This window comes from Lonchura striata, chromosome 20 (genome assembly GCF_046129695.1).
Source record: "Lonchura striata isolate bLonStr1 chromosome 20, bLonStr1.mat, whole genome shotgun sequence".
Classification (NCBI taxonomy): Eukaryota; Metazoa; Chordata; class Aves; order Passeriformes; family Estrildidae; genus Lonchura; species Lonchura striata.
In genome coordinates, this window is record NC_134622.1 from 7140858 (window position 1) to 7162258 (window position 21401).

Genomic DNA, 21401 nt, shown 5'->3' on the forward strand with positions numbered 1-21401 from the left:
GGGGCTCCTCCAGCAGACCCCTGATTTCGCCCTCTCTGCCCTTCCTTACCCAGCACAGGCGAGGGAGAGGTGCAAGCACTGGCCAAGCCTTTGCAGAGGGCACAGCTGCTCTGGCCTGAGCATTTCATACTTGCACTCTATTAAGTTTTCTTTCCAGAGAATGTCATCTGAGATCCCACCGTAACTTCCACAGTTCCCTGCCCTGGTGGATACTTGAACTGGGATGAAAGCGTTTGGAATTTTCTCCTCTTCTTTTAGGAAACTGAGTCTACAGGAGACTGTTTTAATGAGAACCACTAAAACCTCCTAAAGCAGCAAAGCTCCCACCTGGCCACTGCTCGCAGCCTCCCCAGGGGGTTTTCACTTCCTCAAACACCAGCAATTCTCAGCGGGTGATAATCCCAACCTGCTGAACTGAGATCCCTCTCTAGGTAAACTGGTCAGAGTGGTTAGTGCCCGTGGCACAACGGTATTGAGTTCAGGCAAGGCTGTTTGGCCAGGAAAATGCAGTCAAATAAATACCACAAAAGATCCCTCCTAAGCATCCAGTGCCAAAGGAATTTGGTGCTGCTGTTACATGGAGCTGGATATGGAGCAGCGAGCTGAGGGTCCTTGAGCTGACACCCAGCAACAGCCCAAAATCTGAGTTAGAGTGCACGCACTGGCTTGAGTCAAGATGTGTGTGTATTTCATTTCCTTCAGACTTTTGTCTAGGACACAAACTGCATGCTCACCCCACCAGTTTTAGGGGAACTTTAGAACACAGAGATGCTGCTCCTGCAACGCTGCTTTTCCCATCCCAGGGATGCACAGCACTGGCCAGCAGTGGCAGCACTCAGGGAGCTCTCCCACAACTCCCACCACCCCTTGGGGGACACAAAACAACGTGCCCAAGGCAAAAGCTCCAGTGATGGCTGCCCACATCAGAGGAAACAGATACCTGAGTCAGAGCCATGGGATGAGAAACCTCTGCTCCACAAACCAGAAGCCAGACAGAGCAACGTCAGTGCCCTGGTGCCTCTCGCATGCCTCACCAGCCCTGGATGCTGCTGGGAAGCTCAGGGCACTCTGCCTCTCCTCAGCTTTGGAAGGGGAAGGAGAAGCTTTGCTTTGAACTAACAAAGCCCTGGTGCAAGGGCAGCTCACGGGGCTGCCATGTGCAGGGAGGAGCTCCTCTGACTGCTCTGCCGGGGCCAGCGTTGAATTCCCTTGAAAACGGAGGGTGGGGATACAGCAGGCAATGGAATAACACCATAAAAATGCCACCACAGCTCGGCTGGCTGCGACACCACAGCCCCAGAGATATTACCAATCCTGGCATTCCCCCCCGCCGCAAGAACCGCGCTGGCAGCGCGCTCCCGGCTCGGGGCAGGGCGGGAAGCGGCTCGCACCATTTCCAGCAGCCACTCCAGGGAGGGACAGACGCTCTGTTTTGCTTTACAGTGAAATGCTGCCACTTAGGGGACTCCCAATGACGTTCCAGTGCCTGAGAGCCCATGTTCTCTTCCAGGAGGGGCTGCTCTAAGCAGGACATGCTCCCTTAGCCTCCCAGTGAGGTGATTTTAGGCACCCGCCGTGAGCTCTGGCCCAAGCAGATCGTGCTCTGCTTTAAGGAAGCAGCAAGCACAGCTCTGCTACTTATACCCAATACTCAGCTTTTCTGGCAAATGATTAATGGCCTGAGTCTTGCAGTTGCTTGCTTCCAGCTGGGCCAAGAGCTGCAAACACACCTAGGGAAGGGAAGGAGGAGTTGGAACGTTGGCTTGGTGGGGAAAGGAAAGCTATTCGCTGTGTCTTTGTTTTCGGGAGAGCTCCTCCTCTCGGGAGTGGATGCTGAGTGCAGAGCAGGGCCCCTGCCCCGAAACGGAGGAGCTGAAGCAGAACAATAGGGTGGGGACTCTGGATGGGCCCCGACAAGTGGGGTGGGCTGGAGCAGGGGCACCAATCCATACTTTTGACTTCATTCACACTTACAGCTGCATTAGAGACATTTCCTGAAAGCACAGTAGGAAGAGAGGGGTATTCGCTCACTCCACCCTCCATCTAACACCGTCCTCGCGATCCAGCCGTGCTCCGAGAGCCAATTCTGGCCTCTGGCAGAGCTGCAGGCCAGACATTACAAGTGCTGGTGTGAGCAGCACAGGTCCCCACCCGATGAGCAGCGAGCAGACTTGGAGCACAAAGGAGGGGTGCAGCAGCCAGCAAAAAATATATATAAGAAAAATCAACGCAGGGAAATGCAGAGCCATTGTCCAAGGTGGAGAAGAAGGTGTCAGGAGCGGGATCTGAGTGCTTGGCATTAGGACAGGGAATGGTGCAGCCCCTTGGTGACAGCAGATGGAAGGAGGCCGGTTGTCCTGCAAAGGAGGGCAGCGACAGCCAGGCTGCACAGGGGCCTTGGGGCAGGAGAGAGGCACAGCAGGGCGAGCACACGGCCGTGTCCCCAGCACGTCACCTCCCGGCCATGCCACGGGCTGCACCGGGAGCTGGGGACCGGGAACGGCGCGGAGCCGAGCCCGTGCCTGACTCACCCCGGCCCCGGCGCATCCTGCATGTGGAGCCTGAAAAACAACTTTTTTTCCCCCCTCTTTTCTAAAAAACAAAAAGCCAGACGCCCTCTTGCAGATCTGGAGTTACTCAGGCTGACTCACAGCAAGGCTCTCCTGGCTCTGCTGGCAGTGCCTGCATGTACCTGGAGTGGGCTGAGCAGGCTGTGCTGGTGGCACCCACGGTGTCACACACCTGGAGCTGTGGCACTTCCCTGAGTGCTGTGACAACAGCCTGCTGCAGCCAAGCTGATTATTTTCAGCTTCAAACTTCAACCATTTTTGGTGAATCCCCGAATGAAAAAAAAAAAAAAAAACCCTAAATAAATGAAGACTATAAATTTTTTTTTGTAAATGGGAAAAGTATTTCTTTCATTCTCCCATAATACGAATCCAGCAAACAGGAAAAACATGAACCCAAACCAAAGCTCAGACATCACATCTGGGGAGAGACCAAGCATGGAAAATTTTAATCCAAAGGTTAATGTTTGGGAAGCTCCGAGTGTGTGAAAAGAGGGGTTAGATGGGTGCTGCTCCGCGGCTCGAACAGTTATTGCCGCCAAGTGGCGGCTTTCAAACGGTGCCTGCCTGCCCCAGCCCAGGCACTCGGGGTCAGGAGCTAAAATAGAAAACAACTGAAATCACTGGAAGCAAACAAACACTCAGATCAGATGCTGGAAAAGCCAAGCGAGGAAGGAGCCAGCAGCAAGAAATGCAACTCGAGCCCTGTGACTGGGAACGGCCTCCGGACTCGCCCTGGGTGAATCGCACCAAACCACATGGTGCTGGTGGCCCTTGTGACCCTCTCCTGCTCCCCCACCCCCTCCTGTGCCACCTCCAAGGTCACTCGACAGCCCTGTGACACTCCTGTCCCAACTGTCACCTCCGTCTCCTTTGCTCACTACTCTGCAGAGTGACACTCTAGTGGTTGTCACACCTTGGGGCTTTTTCCACCCCACAGTTTTCTCACCAGAAGCATCATTTCCTGCCCAAGGACAGAGCACCCAACTCTTCCCCCTTCACCCCAACCCAGCAGAAACAGCTCCCTGCACCTGCCCAGAGCAGCATCTCTGCTGCTCTCCTGCTCACTCCACCCTTGCACCCCAAGCTGCTGGGCTCCTGCATCCCCAATCCTGCAGCAGCTCTGCCCTCTGAGCATCTCATGCCCCCATTTTCCCCACATCCTGCCTCCAAAATGCCTTTGTCTTCATCTTCTGCATTAGATTATGCCCTTTCCAGACTGCTCCTTCCAGACACTAGAAATCTCTCATCCCCGAAGCTCCAACAGAATAGCATCCTAATTGCCTTTGTTAGGGATGGGGCCATGCCTGTAAAATTGCCACGGCTGCTGCGGCACTAACAATAGCTTAAAAGCTCCAGGAGTTCAGCGTGGAGCCCTCCCACACTAAAGCAAACACAAAGAGAAGGGACCATATGTCTGCAAGGGCGGCCGTGGCAGGTGGGTCGGAGCTCCCGGGGCTCCCCGGGGGTGGGAAGGGACGGCACGGCCCCGGCAGGCGTGAGAGCATCCGGCACAGCCACACTGCAGCCCGGCCCGGGAGGCTCCCTGGGATCAGCCAGGGCACTGCTGCTCCCCAGGGCAGCAGGCAGGCTCCAAGGAGCTGCAGCACCCCTGGGCTGGGCTCTGCACTTGCCACGAGGGCTGGGTTGCTCCTCTCCCAGCTCCTGCCCAAGCAGCCGCTCCCTGGAGCCATGGGAAATTTGATTTTTGTGTCTGAGACAGAAAATGACCTGCTGCAGAGCAACGAGTGACACCTCCCAAAGAGCTGGAGTGTCATACATTGCTGCCACCAAGGTGGTGGTGCTCAACAGAGAAGCACAAGGATGGATGATGCAGTTCAGCTCCTAATATTCTAATTTTGAGGCTGCTCAAGGTGTCAGGCTGCTAGGGGACACACAGACAGTGGCCAGAGAGGAGGAGAAGGCTTCAGCTCCTAATATTCTCCTAATATTCTAATTTTGAGGATGCTCAAGGTGTCAGGCTGCTAGGGGACACAGAGGCACTGGCCAGAGAGGAGAAGAAGGGCAACTGTCTTCTGTTAGCAGAGAATCACTGCAAAAAAAGATGGGAAAAACACAAGCTAGTGCACAAAAAATGGAAATTATTCTTTAATAAACCATTAGGTAAGGTAAACCCAGCTTAGGACCAGTGCCTTGCTTGGCTGAGCCCAAAATCCAGGCACTTCTCACTCCCTGACCACACTCTGCAGGTAAAAACATAAATCTGCTGACAACTAACTGCAGAAACATGGAGATAAAAATGAAAAGGAAACAGAAGCGAGGCTGAGGGAAAACACCAGGAACCTCTGTAGATACTGAATGTCTCTCTAAGCTCAGCCCAGAAAAAGGGCTTTAAAAGCACATGCAAAGCACCTCTGCCTGGGCAGGGGAAGGAAAGGGTGATGCCAAGGGAAAACCCTGAGGAGCAGCTGAAGGGAAATTGTGGCAGGGCTCACCTGCAAAGGCAGGGGAAGTGTGTGATGAGAAACGTGAGCAGAGCAGGCTGGCAAAGCCCTGGCTCAGGAGGGGGCTCCCTCAGGGTCTGTGCTCATGGAAGCATGTGCTAGCACGCTCAGAGGAGTCCCAGCAAAGACCAGGCAGGCGTGCTCCAGCTGCCCGTGGACCATCACTCCTGCTCCTCATCCCTCCAGCCAAGGGGGAAAATGTAATCAGAGCAATTTCTATTAGCAAGAATATAAAGACTTGGAAGCTCTGGGCTGTCTCTTGACAACTAATTAATTACCAGGTAGCATCCCATTGAAGCTGCCAGCACAGCACACACAAGTTCCAGCATGATTTAGGGAGAGGGATGAACTTTACAATAAACTCCAGAATTTTACTTCATCTCCCGCCACCATCTGAGATCCTGGGGGAATAGGAAGGGGTGGCAAGAGGCAAAGTCTGAAGCCATCTGGGATCATCATTAACTCCTTCACTCGTGGCCTCTGAAAACATAAATGCTGACTTTGCTGTGAGCAGCAGCTTCCAGCCAGATGAGCTCCTTGGACACCCCATTTCTTAGCTGCTCTTCTGCCAGTTTCTGCCACTCCCAGAAGGAGGACACAAAGGGACCAAGGCTATTTGGGCTGCAGAAGTTGTCAGGGAGAGCAGTGGAAGCTGCTACCCATTGTGATGTGCCAAGCTTTGTCAGAACATCTAAAAAAAAATTAAAAAAAGGTAACAACAAGCTGGAGTTGAAGATCAGGATGTGTGACCTGTCAGGGAGCTGGGCTTGGGCAGCAGGACCAAGAATCTCAGAATGGTTTGGGTTGGAAGGGGCCTTAAAAATCACTTGATTCCAACCCTCCTGCAACTAAACACTCTCATTATTCAATATAAACCTCACGGCAGCACCATGAGGTCTGAACTAGGAGACAACACATGAAATCTGAGGATATTTAGGGGCAGTCATCCCAACATAACATTTCTCAGGAAATATTAGGGAAAGGGATGGGAAAGATGGGAGAGGCTGTTCAGCATGGCACAAATGGCCTGAACTACCCAGTTTTCTCTGCACCCAGCAGCACATTGATCAGCACAGGGGGACAGTGCTATGTTTGAGGACTGCTTTGAGGAGCTTTTTTTACATGTGTCAACTCTCCCACCACTTGAGACAACCCAGGCAGCTTTTGGGAGCAGAATCCTCCATCTCCCTGCTCCAGGCCACAGCTCTACTGGTGGCCACACCAGCACAGCCACAGGTCATCTCGCTCAGGTGCAAATGTTCTGGGCTAAGCCAAAACATTTCTTTTCTTTTTTAGATTTACTTGATGTAAGTCCAAAAACTGAGATGACATCAAAGAGCCCATTGAGCAGATCCCCTCCAGAAACACACGGGGACTTTTACCTCGTTAGTACAAACACGGTTCCCCTGCAGACTTCCTGGGAACAGCTGAAGCAGCACCGCACTTCAAAAACCAGCCTGCACATCACAGGGCTGGGGAGGAGCTCAGTTCTGGCTCAGGATTGTTGTCAACCCTTTCAAAGCCCACATAGGATCACACACAAGAATTGTCATGGCCCTGGGGGGAACAACTTTCTCTTTGTCCCCAGGATATGGGCTGTAAAGGCAATGGCAGGGCAGGAGCTGTCACAAGGAGCAGTCAGGGAGGGTGTGGAGCCTGATGTGAAGGAGAGAAAGAGAAGACTTAGAGGATGGATTTACCCCTGCTGGGACTGGTCAGTGACTGTTTCCCATGAGCTAACAAGAGGAATGAGTGTCCCTTCAGGATTTCAAACCCGTGCCAAGAGCCCATCTTTCTCTGTGGGATGGCAACTGCCAGCAGCTCTGTCCCTGCTGCAGTCCCCAGCTTGGATCTGCTGCTGGCTTGGGTCTGAGGTCACTTCCAGAGGGACACAGGAGACCTGCAGGAGCTGAGCTGTGGCATGGAGTGACAATCAGGAGATATGCTGCTTCCTGGAAGAGCTGGAACTGATGTGCAAATAATGGCAGAAAAATGCGGGGCAAGGGAGGGTTAGAGAGAGATTAGTCTGGGGCACACTCTGGGAGATACACAATGTTAAGTATGAGGGCAAAGGAAATGAAAACTGGAAACTCAAACATAGTCAAGAATCCAATCCCAGCCTGGGCAGGAAGTTTACACTCTGCTTCTAAATATACATGTTTTTAAATCAACAAGCTTTCTTGTTCCTCAGCTCTACTGTACATCCACACGGGAGAACGAACCGGATGGAGGCACTGCCAAGCTCTGCTGGCGAGGTGTCCTGTCCACAAGGGACAAGGCACGGGTGACACATCCCTGCCATGCCCCAGCAGGGGAGCAAAGGCTTCCCTGCTCCTGAAGATGCTCTGGGGGAGCAGAATTCCCAGCTCCAAGCTCGCTGCTCAGCCCTTGCAGGCAGACTCTCCTGTGCTCCCCAAGTGCCTGTGGACACTGAGGAGAAGGATTCTGTGAGCAGGGCTCAGCTGTGGTACCTCCTTCCTCCCTGCTCTCTGGCCATTGCATTCATGCTCAGCAGCCAGATAGTCACATATTTTTTTTAATTTGATATAATTATCTCCTAGAAATTACTGTACACAGCCTCTTGGGATCTAAAGCAATTAAGTGAAGATAAATTTCTTTCATGGAGCAAGCTGTCAAAGGATGAAGCAATTTCATTCCCCATTTGAAGTGGAAGCTTTGGGTCATGCATGGTTTATTTGAAACAATGCCATCACCTAAAGCTGCTGATCTTATCTGTCTCTCTCTGTCTCTCCATTTCAAACTGCTGAAGATGTGCAGCGTGGCACTGCCTGAAGTGATGACATCTGGCACCAGGCCAGCTGCAGAAACAAGCTGCTCCTCCCTGAGCCCGAGTGCAAGAGGCCAAACATTCCTATTAAAAAGGGGGAAACCGAGGTGAAATCTGGGAAGAGCTGAAAAGTGGGAATCCTGCCTGAGGGAACAAGCTCCAGGGGGAGCGAGGTGCCAGCAGAAAGGGGTGGCACTGCCCAAGACAGGATGGGGCATCTCTGAGGGGTAGTGCTGCCAGGCTTCCTCTTCCTCACCAGGCTGCCCTGAAGCCATGTAAACCAGGCTTCCAGGATCTCATCAGGAGGAGGAACAGCCCATACCCTTCAGTCTGTATGAGGAGAGACATGGCAGGGTGGAAATTATATCCCATTAGCACACGCGTGCTAAGTCTCTCAGAATTTCCAGCAAATTCTTTCTTGTCCTCACACTTCACCATGACAAAATGTTTCATTTTGCAAAAAAAAAAAAACAAACAAAAAACAAAACAAAACAAAACCCAAAAAAACCCACGTAAGAAATGAACTCATTTAAATAAACCATTCTCCAAAGTGGTGGATTTTATCCTGGAAAGGGGAGGATGTTGTGGAGCAAAGGGTGGCTGTGGTGAGGGCTTTGCTACCTCCACAGGGTCAGAGATTCCAGAGATTCCCAGGAAGAAAGGCATGTTTAGCAAGTATTCCATACTTCCCAAATGAGGACACCTGGAGGATCTCTCCTTCTCCACATCAGGACAGTCACTAACTCAGTCCCAGAGAAACTGGTGAGGATGCTCATGTCTAAATGTTACTTTTATTTGTAAGTATGAAAACAGGCAAGTTCTGAGCAAATTCAGCTCCCACGGCCTGGGCCGACGAGAGCATTTCATCCATGAGGCTTCAGCAAAGCTCAGATCACTGCTGATTAAATCTTTACTCATTAAAACTAAAAAAAGTTACTGGTACTAGAGGGAGCTAATAATAAAAACTGGCAATGGGTGCGAGTTCGAGAAGCATCTGGGTGACTTAAGAGCACAAAAATGATCTTCAGAAGTGACCTCAGCACCAGACATGTGGCACGTCACCGCAGCTGGGAGGTCACTGCAGCAGCTCCAGAAGTGCACAGCAGCAGCACGTCCCTGACACACCCTGGGGAGCTGCTCCAGAGCCACTTTTCCATGGGAATCACACATGGAACAGGTATCAGGTGAAGTGAGACAGGTCTGGAAGGATGGAGCAAACTCAATCTTTTTCTGTGCATGGACATAAATCTCCTTTCCTAATAATGGCTGCTATAATAAACATCGCATTGTTTATGCTTAAGATAAATACGGAACCAGAATGTAAATCTGGTCTGCTGTTCACAGAGCAGGCAGGCAGCAACTCCTCAGAAAACACATTTGTCTTCATCCTCAGAGCTTGTGTTTATATGTGCATCTACCTATTCCAAGTACAATGAAGGTTTGGGAAAAGTTTAAAAAAATAAATCAATGAAATGACTACAAATAAGAACCATAGTTGTCACTATTCATAATATATAAACATATAGATAAATATTTGTTACACATGGTGGAGAAAATGTAAAATGCTGGTATGTAAAATGTTAAGACAAATTTTGTTGATTTAAATAAATTATGGCTTTTACCTTATGTTTAGGGAAATATATGCAAATATGTTATGGGGAAAAATGCGATTATCTGCTGGATTAAATATCCAGCATTTTTCATGTCCCACCGCAGACACAGCCAGGCCAGCAGCAGTCAAGCCGCTCGTGTGGGGTCTGTGTTTGGGAAGAATTTTTATGCTTCCCAATGAACCTTCCCTTAGTACCCCCTGGTCTTCCTAAGGGACACGGGTGGCCTGGGGCTGAGGCACTGGCCTGAAATCCTGGGTATCAGGGGTTTGTTCTCATCCTGAAGCCAAGGCTTCCTGTGGGACCAGCTCAGTCCCTCAGCCCCGTGTACCTCTGTTGCCAATCCCTAACAAGGAAATTGCTTTTCCTTCTGTCAAAACGTGTTGTGGAGATACATTCATTAATGCCTGGGAAGCGATTCGACTTCAATGACTTTGAGAAAAAAAAAAATCAATAAATAAGATTATGGTGGTGTGTCCTTCTCTCTGGGGTTTGGGATGTGACAGCAGGAGGGCACTGGGGATGACAGCTCTGTCCTGCCACGGCAGCTGGGCTCTCCAACCTCGCCCAGCCCCAGCCCAGTGCTGGCAAAGGGATTTGGCATCCACAAAAACAACACAAGCTTCAGCTGGGAGCAGAAACGTGGGGAGCAGACTCCAAGCTCAATGACAGAGGTCACCTTCCGTCTCCCATAGAGACAGAGTAGATCCCCATCTGTTATTTGGGCTGACCACTCCCTGCATTCCACCCCGTCCACTTCTTTGGCAAGCTCTGCAGGACGTGGATCTTTCTTATTCAGGATAACAATGAGGAGTTATTAATTGGGTCTTTTTTCGGGTTTCCTGAGGTCCTTCCCATAGCTGCCTTGGTGGATACCACAGCCGTCCTTGCCTTTAGATGGGATTTCAGCATTTCAGTTGGGCAAAGACAGAACAGTGCCATGAAAGAGGGTCCCTCTAAAGCTGGGTCTTGGGCAGAGGCCAAGAGTCAGGTCAAGGACTGAGTTTAGTACCAGAAAGAGGAGCCTGAGCAATGGCAGCATATCCAGCTGGCAAAGATGCAACACCAGGTCCCAGGGACTTCTCATGTGATCCAAAGCACCACAATGACACCTGAGCAGCACAAAGATTGTCTCAAGCTATGCTTCATGCCCAGGGACAGCTCAGCTAGCCAGAGCAGCCTTTCCATTTCCTCAGAGTTTCTCTGGGTAGCAATAAGAGATGGCTCGTTGGGAGGGGATCCAGCATTAATGGTGTTTTAATGAGGCCTTTCAATACACTTATAGATTAATCAGCACATTCCACGAGGTCTGGGCTCTGCTATGTCATTCCAAGTACACTAAAGCCGTGGCAATACCTGTGCACTCTCTGGGCCTGATGTCCTGCCAAGAGGTGGCAGGTTTTGTGCTATCTGGGTGCTGGGGCAGCAGAAAGGCCACTTCCCACTGCAAAATCCCAAGGGAAGTGAAGGGTGCACACTGTGTGCTCCAAGGAGGTGCTGCACAGGGTCTGACTCTCCTTTCCTAGGTCACTCCACTATTCCCAACTGCAGGAACACACAGTCAGCGAGTTTCTTGAATAGGACATTTCCCGTTTCCCAAGAATCTGTGCTGAACCTCTGGAAGCAGTTTTTTAGGACAAAAGGACTAAACACAAGTGAGTTTCCCATCTCATTACACAAACCTGGCCTGACCATGACACAAGCGAGGACGTTGGACAGTGAGCGTCATCTGATCCGCACGGAAAGATCCAAGCCCAGGCATGGGACAAGGCTGATTTATCCTGTCAGTCTCTGCCTCGAGCTGATGATCCCATCTCACTTCCAGAAAACACTTTAAAAGAGCCTTCAGCTGACAGCAGAGCCAAGCTGTGCAGGGCTGGCTGAGCACCCGACACGTGCTGGGGCACGTGCACAGCTCACACCCTGATTCACTTGGAGCTCACACTGTGGTTGAAGCGCCCTGTCCAAGATGAGCCTGGAGGAGAGGCAGAGATGCATCCAAGGCTGGGGAGGAAGGCATGGAAACATCACAAGCCACTTGAGAAAACTCCCCACGCACTGTGGTAGCACTTCTTCCCTCCCCATGCCAGGAAAGAGGCATTTCAGGGACAGGGAAGGTTGTTTCCACCAGCTGCTGGTTCTTCCCTCCCTGCTGCCCACTGCAGGAGATGGGACTGCCTGGAAGGCAGCACCTTGTACTTCCCTGCAAGCCCAGACCACAAAGCCACTCTGCCTCTCACTGTCACAGGGGTGAAGAGAACACGTGTAACTGGATCTTAACACGTTGGCAGGTGGTTCCTCACCTCGCAGTGTGACTGCAGTTCCCACACACAGCCCTCAGCCCAGCACCAGGCACAGCAGCAGGACCCCAGCTCTGCAAGGGGGGGGGCTGCTGTCAGATCTGCTCCTCCTCGCCACCCTGCCTGCCCAGGGCTACAGGAGGACCTGGTTCACACCTGGCTGTGGCAAAGGGGCTGCAGGGTTTGATCTCCTGCTGCCTCCAGCCCGATGCCACGGCCCTGCGTCAGCAGCCCCGAGCACTCGGCACGGCCGGGCGAGAGGACGTGAAAAGCTCCTATGCCCCAGAGACTGCGGTGCACAGGATACGGCCTGGATCCAAATCTGCTCAGCAGAGGTCTTAAAATGTCAGCGTAAACAGGAGGGCAGTGCTGGCGGGGCCACAGGGAAGCTCACTCAGGCTTATGCTGCTTAACAATAGGTTCAGTGACCTGGACAAAGAAAACCTCTCCTGATAAAGCCAGCAGATTAGACACTGACTCAAACCCTCCCAAGGTTTCAAGAGAGCAGCTCAGTAACAGGCAAAAACTTGGGATTTCTCAGACACTTAGTTAGGAACAAACCCGGTGCTATTTACCACAGTTAATGCCAAATTGTGCCTGCAGAAAGGAGCAAGGGCTGCAGGACACTGGGAGTGTCCATGGGGATAGAGGACAGTGGGACAGCACAGTGTCACCTCCTCCTGAGGAGCAACATGTGGAGCCTGGACAGTCACAGCTCAAACACACCAGGAGAGCAGCTCAGGGAATCAAAACCATGCCCGAGACTGTCCTGCCTCTCACTCCATCTATTCAGCTTATAAAAAACAGGATGGGAACTGGGGGGACTTGGGACACATTTACATATCAGAGCTAAAGCAGCAACCCACAACTTCCAAACCTACAGCAAAATCCAATTATTGGAAACTGAGACAAAGCAAATTTAGCTGGGAAATAATGCATATTTTTAACAGTGACTGAAACTGGGCCTGGTGACAATTTGCTGAGGATCCTGAAGGGTTCTCAGCCTTCCAGAATCAAGGGTTTGTGCTTTCTACAAGACCTGCTGTTGGAAATTTCCTTGTGGTTTCATGAGGCAGAAGAAGCCAGTGGAGATGGCCACAGCCTCCCCAGCTGGCCAACATCCGGGGCTCTCCCGGGCTGGATTCCCCATTCCCAGAACCGACACACACCACCCTGGGCTCCTCTTTGAAGAGGGGGTTTCTGACCTGTGCATTCCTCCCAGAAGTTCCCCGATGTTCAAAGCAGCTTGCTGACAGACAGGCAGGTGTGCCTGTGACAGTGACCACCTCCCCAAACCCGGCGTGGGGGCGGAGGGGAGGGGGTGGCCCCCCAAACACAGCCCCGGGCAAGGCACGGGGGAGGGCTCCCAGCCCAGCTGTGACATTTCCTTTCACCTATACCTGTACAGCTGTTTCCTACAGGGCTGCAGCCTCGAGTGAGATGTGTGAGGCTTCTGTAGGTGCTTGGGAACAAGATGGAACAGAAACGCTTCACACCTGGCCCCAAAATTACAGCACGCTGGCAGGTGGCCAACATAAACTGGCAGAGTACCAGTTGCAATGGACATCAATTAAGCAGCCTGTCATCCTCAGACTGCAGGCTTTGCTTTTTGCGATCTGCATCGCTCCTTAAGCCTTCAGCAGCACCAGCACTGGAGTTTTCCAGATGGGATCATTTCCCGCAGATTCCACTCGCTAGATTTATTGCAGTTTTTTTTTTTCTTCTTCTTCTTCTTTTTAACCAACCCCCCCTTCAAGAGGCTGAACTATTATTCCACATTGCAGATTTCTCCAGTGCTGGATTCAGCGTCCTTGTGCCGTGCTAGTGCTTGTTTGCCATCGGCTCCCTTCACCTTCAGCTGCAGAAACTCAATTTTAAGAATATCCTCAGAACTCTCTTGGCTTAAAAAGTGGTTAAAAACTGAGGCCAAACAATAACTGAATAGGATTCCTCTCTGGAAGATGCCCTGCACAACCCTAGGAGATGTTGCAGCAGGCACTGGACAGGACTAGTGCTCATTGCTACAATGCTGCACTTAAAACATCACAAGTCACCAGATTTGCCTCCTCTGCCACCTAAACCTGGGGACATGGACTGAGCCTGGCACTTCCCACTGTGCTAAAGGCAACTGGCAAAGGCAGAGAGAGGCTTCCACAGTGCCCACACAGCCCCTGGCACTCACGGCTCAAGGTGATGCCAAGGACAGCTGAGGAGTTCAAAGCAGGTGATGTTCCCCACACTACCTTCACGGTGGCATAAAATCCAGCCTCTCCTCCATCCCCCCGTGACATCATCTTCCAACATGGCCCATAATTTAGTTTAATTGCCTTTTACAATCCAAAGGCACCACATGAAAGGGAAGGTCGAGGCTGGGATGGAGTTCAGATACTGGTCAGAAAATGTAAACATCTCTTACTCTGCCGCCTCGGGGCTGCCAGCTCCTGCCAAGTCCCCGCTCCCAGCAGGGCTGCCCGTGGCAGGAATCTTTCACTGCTTGTTTGGAAACCGAGGCAGGCAGGAATGGAAGGAGTTTTTCAAGGATGACTCCTCACTGGACTCTCCTCCTTGGGGCTCCGATCTCTGCTCACAGTTTCCCTTTTCCTCTCTGGACCAAACTCCAAGCTGGAAGCTCTCACTCTCATGGGCTGAGAGCATTTGCCTGCCAGCTGGAGGGAGATGCTCCAAGGCTATGGAATGGGAATATGGAAAGGATGCTGAGAAAACAAGTTACATTTGCTCACTGGGGTTTTCTCTCTGCTTACAAAGAGTTTGTGCTCTCAGAGCCCTGGTCTTGCTACCTTTTCTCGGATGCCTTGCAAAAAGTCATCCCAAAATCACTACAGTGTGGCCACTCCAAGGTGGATTGAATCCCTTGCATTCCAGGAGTCATTAGGTCTCAGAAAGGACAAAGAGCCTGGTGTTTAGAGGCATGACAGAGCCCAGTCACTCCAACAGCTTCTCCTCCTGGGCTTTTAAACCCAGAGCTCCCTTTCCAAGAAGCATCAGACGTGACTACAAGCTGCCAAGAGATCTCTGAGAGTCTTAGGAAGACTGAAATACCATAAATAAGTGAAGTGAATAACAAGACAGGACTAATTTTAGCCCAAGTCTAAATAATAATTAGCTCCTAAACAACTAATCCAAAGGCTACTGCCCAGTCTTGAGCATGTTTGGGCAACTAGAGAGAGGGTCACATTTGAACTATCCACCTGGGCTGGACAGTGTAGAGGAGAGAGATTTGGGATTTCTAAGGAGAATAAAGCTTGGGATTTAGGCTATCTGCAATGACAGGTGAGTGAAACAAGGAACAGCACCAAGTGTGGGAAGCTCACTGGCCACCCCGGAGCAGGAGGAGCCACGCAATACCCAGCTCGTAGGTCTGGCAGTAAAATATTGCTAATTAATTTTCAGAGCCTCACGTTTTAGGGCTTTCATTTGCCTGGTGAGGTGAGACAAGGTTGAGACCAGTTGAGTGGTGAGTATCTGAGACAGTCCACTCCACACATGAGCATGCACACGAGGGAAAGGAAAAAAAGTGCCTTTCTGTTTGAGGGGAGGGAACCACGGTGACTGGCCCTATAAGCACATGTATTAATCATGCACCGTCTGGTTTTAATCCACACACTGCTGATCCTGCGTCTCACTGTATTGTTATCAGGGGAAGGAGTATTTCTCCTCAATCTTATTCACCAGCCAAAAGCCTGAAAATGCAAAAAACACATTTGTGAAGTGCCTTCCCAAGGACCCCGGGCCCCGGACCTGGTGAGCTGGGGCTGCTGCCTTTTTATTGGCGTTTAAAAACCTTTTATTAACGTGTGTCAGGGCTGGGGGAGGAGAGAGACAGGCTCAGGTTTCAGGACCCCCCATGCAGAGAGGTTTATTGTGGGAAGGGACATTAACACTTTCTCCTCCACATGTGCCCACGGCTGGGGCATGTGGCAGAGGGTGTGCTGCAGGCACAGGCCTGGGAGATGCACACGCTGAGCCCATGAAGAGCCTGCAGGGATGTGGGCAATCCATGCCTGCAGAAAGGGAACCTCCCTGCTCTGCTCCACATCAGGGATATGTGCAGCCCTCTTCCAGCTTTGCCACGAGCTCCATGGAGTCACTGCAGAGCAGGATGCTCCCGAGACAACAGCATCCAGTGAGAGCTGAGGAATCCAGGACGTGCCCTAGGTTCCCAGGGCTGCACCCACGCACCATCACCAGGACTCTCTTTAACCTCAACACGACCCAAGTGTTTTCCATTACCAGCACCATGACTCCACAGTTGCCACCTTCCCAACCTTAACTCAGCCATCCTGCTGCTCCCTGCTCTTGCCTCGGGTCCAGGGCTGGGTGAGGGAGGTCCTGGCAGTGTCTCCTTGGGCTGCAGAGGCTGCAGACACAGCTGACAGCTCAGGCACCAGGCTGCATAGTTTGCTGCTGACTGGTACGGTCGGTGGTGTTCCATCACACAAGCTGCAGTGGAGATGTGCCCAACACACACACCCAGGAAAACAACTCTGAGTTCTGCTCACCCCAGAGCCAGCTTTTGTTGGTTACAGCTCCAATGACAGTGCAAGAGACGATGGGAAGCTCTAAGTGTCCCACTGGCTCCAGCAGGAATTCGAACGCGCGGCTTCATGGCAGCGAACGGAATAGAACGTTTTTATTCAAAATAAGAGCCAGGCCAAATGCTCAAAAACTCACTGAGAAACTCTGGCTGAATTCTGCACTCCATCTGCTAAATGGGATGTGGAGAACAAAAAGGAGTGGGAAGCACAGTGTTTGTCCTATACAGCTTACAAAACAACCACCCTCTTGGTAAAGCAAATAGCCCAACACCATTTTAAGCCCAATTCCTTCTGGTTCTGCCTTTCAACAGATTCTTTTCCTCTGAAATGTTACAAACTAATTAATAAGCTAGAGGTAAAAAAAATGGGGTAAGGATTTGGAGCATCAGCAAGCAAGGTGAGATATCCTTGTAGTAAAAGCCGACTGCCTCTTCCTAGGCATGTGAGTGGTAGAAAAGGGACCCAGAGTCACTCTGGCACACCAGAACCCACAAGATATTCACATTGTGCCATATAAAGAGCAGTACATTCTCATTGCCTCTCCAGCAAAGAATCTGGGCTGAAAACTGGGCCAAGACTGAGAACACAACAGAAAGAAATTTGGTGCAAAAAATAACTCCTGCTAAAAAGCAATGAAAAATCAGTATGGGAAAAAAATCAGTGCCAGAGAGAGTTGTTCTGCTGCCATTGCCTGCTGGAGGCTCAGGGACATGGATCCCAAAATGCCACCATGCTCAGCAGAGACCTTCCACTGCAAACAGCCCAGAGATGCATCCCACAGGCTCCGGATGGTTTGGGTTGGAATGGATCTTAAAGACCATCCAGTTCCAACCCCCTGCCATGGACAGGGACACCTTCTACTAACTGGAGCAGGTTGCTCCAAGCCCTGTCCAACCTGACCTTGAACCGATGAACTGCCAAGGAGCTGGATTCACCTCTGCATGCTACAGGGAGGGCAAGGAGCAGATGGTGGAGTGGAGATGGCACACAAGTTTAGGTTGGGTTGGGAGATTCTTTGCTAGAAAGTGCCTTTTGTATCTTGCTCACAGTCACTCCTATGTGGGTTTTTGCCTCTCAGTCCTGGCTGGCTCTGCAGTGCCTTCTGCAACACCCCACTCCTGCAGAGCCCAACAATTCCTTCATTAATGCTGCAGAGGGGTAAGATTTGTGGAACAGGGCAGTCACTTGATTGTATTGACGTAGTTGCCACTCCAGTCTCTTTCTAGAGCATTTCCAAATGGCAGAAAATGAGGGAGGTTCATCCAAAGAGGTCACTTTGCCTTCTATTCCAAGGTGTTTACCTCAACCCAAGTTGTACCTGAGAGTCACCCAGCTTGTTTTGAAAATCTCCAAGGCTGGAGAGTTCCTCAAGACTCACTAAGGAGGCTGCTCACAAGTGCTGAACTAGCCAAAGGTGTGAAACCTTTCCTAAAGTTTTTCACCTTAATCTGTTTTGCCACAATTTCTGCCTGTTCCTTCCTGTGCTTTTCAGCATGGAGCTGGAGGACACCTTGTTCTCCTCTCTGCCTTTTCCCCGAATTTCCTTTAGACTAGAAAGCCTCAGTTCAGCCAGGTCCTTCTTGGAAATCAGGCTTTTGAGCTCTCTTTTCTAACTCACTGCTCTCCCCCTCATCCTCTCAGGTGTCCTATGCACAGTGAACATGCACACCTGCTGTTCCACTGTCTGACCATTAATAAAAACACTGGTCAGGAAGAAATAAAGGGGTACAGGCACAGCCAGGCCTGGCTGTTTCCCTCTGGGATTGCTGCTGCTTTTTCAGCAGAACTGAGATACCACCATGCCTGATATTCCTGAATTCCTGGGTAGCTGGTGCTGAGCTGTGGAGTTGTGCAATTTCTTTACAAAGCACCAGGACAAAGGGAGCTGGGACAGGGAGAATTCAGCTCCGTAGCTCAGGTGTAGCTACAGGACAGACACAGTGCAAGTGCCTGGCAGGGCAGGTAGATGGCACTCCAAATAAACTGGTGTGTGGTTAGAGGAGGCAGAGTTCAGGGAATACCCATCCCCTCCCACAAGTTACAGGGCATCAGAGTTGCTCAGCCATCTCACCTGCCTGCTGGGGGCTCTGCTTTGTGGCTGCTGGGAAAAGAATTTCTGTATAGGGACACTTGGATTGTCCCCAGCAGAACCCCTGTGAGGCCACCACACACACCGGGCAATCCTTAGGGCAGCAATGGCAATTGCACACTTCTTATTTTAACCCTGACAAATAAGAGCTTTGAAAATTCATGTTTCCACAGACACTTGCTGGACTAAGCTGCTTCCCCAAACTGAGAGGGCTCCTGGTTTTACTGGGAGCCTGTGCTCCCATGCTGCAGGCAGAGCTGTGAGCACAGGTTGGGGCAGACAGAGAAGTGAAACAGAAATTTGCACCTTTGGGTCCCTCTGTGAGAAAGGTCCTGAACTTCTCTCTGTCATTTCAGGACAATGTCATGAAGAAGTGGCATGGGGAAAGGCACCTTGCCATTGTCACACGCAGGCTCTCCACAGAAACCTGCTCTGCATCCTCACTTCTCCTCCTGGAGCATCAACCCCTCAGGGAGGGGACACTGCAGTTTCCCAGATGAGCCATGTTTTTGGAGCTGCAGTTCTGCCTCCGAGCAGGAAACTGTTGAGAGCCACTCTCATCCTGCCGTGCCTCCAAGGGCGTGCAAAACAAATGCCATTGTGCCTCCTCCATCCCCCACCAGGCTCAGACACATTCTCCAAGTGCAGCCCCCAGATCCCTCCTGGCCAGGTGGTGCCAGAGAGCAGACCCAAAACCCCACATCAACAAGGGAACTGATTTCATTATTCTAAAAACAAACAGCCAAAGGAAAGTTCAGCCTAGAATGGGCTCCTAGAGCAAAGAAAGGAAAATAGAGAGCGGGCAGTGGGGAATGCTTCATATTCCTAAAAGCCTTTTGTACGTTAACACATGGTGTCTGCTTCTCTCTAGTCACCTATTTATCACTCTCCTCTTTAGAGAAGGAAAAAAGTCCTGGCTGCCTTCCTAAGGCAGAGTTTTGTGGCCGGGGGGAGGGGGAGGGTGCTTTAAGCATGATGCAAACCATTTGGAGTGCACCGAGAGCTCTGCCAACACAAGCTGCACTATTTAAACAAGTGAGGAAATGATCGTATATACAACATGCCAGCGAGCACACACACACCAGAGGAAGTCGAGAGGGGTTTTCATGACACAGAGCTGGATGTCAGCGGCTGAAAGGTCGATATTTTCCCTTAACACCCTTCTCAATGACTTAATCGTGTTCCGTTTGCACAGAAAACTTCCCAAGAATAAAAGTCTGGAGGAATCGAGGGGGGATGTTTGGCCTACTGCTGACCTTGTCCGAGGTCCTCTCCACGTAGCAGGGCTCCTGGGGGGCGACCAGCAGGGGAACGAAGCCCGAGAGCAGCCGATCCTCTTCCAGGCTAAGCAGGGCAAGGTCGTCATCTGGGTCCTTGTACAAGGGCACCTCCGACTGATTCACTGTGGTCAGTATGTTACAGAAGTCAGCCAGCGTCGCCCACACATCTACTGAGACCCTGGGAGAACGAGGAGAGACGTGAGCAATTGAGGGCTGGAATGCGTTGGGAGTTGCCTGCAATGCTGCAGCGAATACCAGAGAGGTGAGGCGAGGCGAGGCACGGCACCGCTGCTGCCCTGCCCCGCGGGACGCCCCGGCGCAGCTGCGCTGGCACTGACCCCGCCAGGGACCCTGACCCCGGCCACCGTCCCCCTGGATGGGGACAGCTCCCGGGATGTCCCCTGCCCGTGCTCTGCCCACCTCTGCCCGCGGGGAGCGGCTTCCCCGTGAGCCCAGCTCGTTCCAGATGATGTTACTCAATTTTAAAGCCTGCTGGAAGGACAGAGCAAACGCCCGCGTTGCTGTCGGGGCTCTTGAAGAGTTCCAATCCACCCTGGGGGGCTCCAGCCCAGCCTGGAGCATCCTCTCCTTCACACAGCTCTTATCTGCTGTGACCACGTGCTGCAGCCACAGAGATTTTCACAGCTAAATCCCAGGCATGGGGGGTTAAAGCCGTGCTTGGCTTCTGGCCGTGGGTTTCAACTCTCACGAGTGACCGGCAAACCTGCCTCTGCCATGTCCCCCGTTCCCAGAGTGGCAGTGATGTCCAGGGTGCAAACACAGGAGCCCTGGCCTGCTTTCCATGCATTCCCATCACACATCCCCACGGCTGAGCACAACCCAGGGAAGGCCAAGCACCGCAGAGAGAGCCAGTGTGAAGAAAGCAGGGAAACAAGCAACAAGCATGGGGCTACTACAGCTGACCAGGCTGCCTCGCACTGCATTTCCCCCTCCTGCTTCTACAAACACTCAGATTAGGTTTTTTTTAGGATGTAAACTGGGATTTAAGTAGGAAATAGGGAAAACTGGGGCTGATGTGCTTCTAGTAGGCTGCTCCTCCAGCCCACACCTCTGGAGAAAAGCACAGGGAATCCAGCATCCCCGGGGGTGCAGCAGTGACCGGTGCGGGCCGAGGCAGCCCAGGGCTGGAGGGAGGCCCCCTGCTCTTTGAACTGCTCCAGGTGGACAGAGTCTGCACTGGGTTATTTACGGGAATCAATGTACCAGGAAAGCACACTGAAATGAAACATCTTGTTTTCAAGAGCGTCCTGGGAGCCAGGCAGAATGAGGAGCCATTAATCAAAGCCCGGCACACAATCAGCACACATGTAACGCAGAGTCGCCCACGTCCCCGAGCCAGCCCTAGCCCACGTCCTGCAAAGGAGAAGAGGTCCTTCAAAACCCTCTGGCCACAGACACCAGGAGCTGGGTTCATTCACAAAGCTCCATTGCTCGGCTCAGCCAGGTCTGGCTGTCAGAAATGTTTAAATATGGAAAAAAATAAACAGTTGCAACACGTTTTTCGGAGGGATCTGTCCGAGGCCCTTTGTGATGTAATGGGAAACGCTGCGTTTGTGCTACCAGCTGGAAAATAAACAGAGCTGCGAGGGTTAAAAGGAACTGAACTTTCCACGACCCCTATCTGCAAAAGAAGAAAATAATAAGAGGAATGATCCACTGCCCCACAGCCCTGATAGTTTATCCTCCGGCCCGGGCTGCAGAGACAAGCACCGGATGTGATAGGGC

At 51.6% G+C, this 21401-nt stretch overlaps 1 protein-coding gene across 3 annotated transcripts in view; it reads right to left on the bottom strand.

The window, feature by feature from the left end:
* The window catches only part of SMG6 (SMG6 nonsense mediated mRNA decay factor), a 105079-nt gene that overhangs the window by 25730 nt on the left and 57948 nt on the right, over positions 1-21401 (bottom strand). For all 3 annotated transcript variants that reach the window (XM_021551031.2, XM_021551030.2, XM_077787512.1), the window contains exon 13: positions 19632-19833. In XM_021551031.2, coding sequence (XP_021406706.2) covers positions 19632-19833 — 202 coding nt within the window. The remainder of the gene's footprint in view (positions 1-19631; positions 19834-21401) is intronic.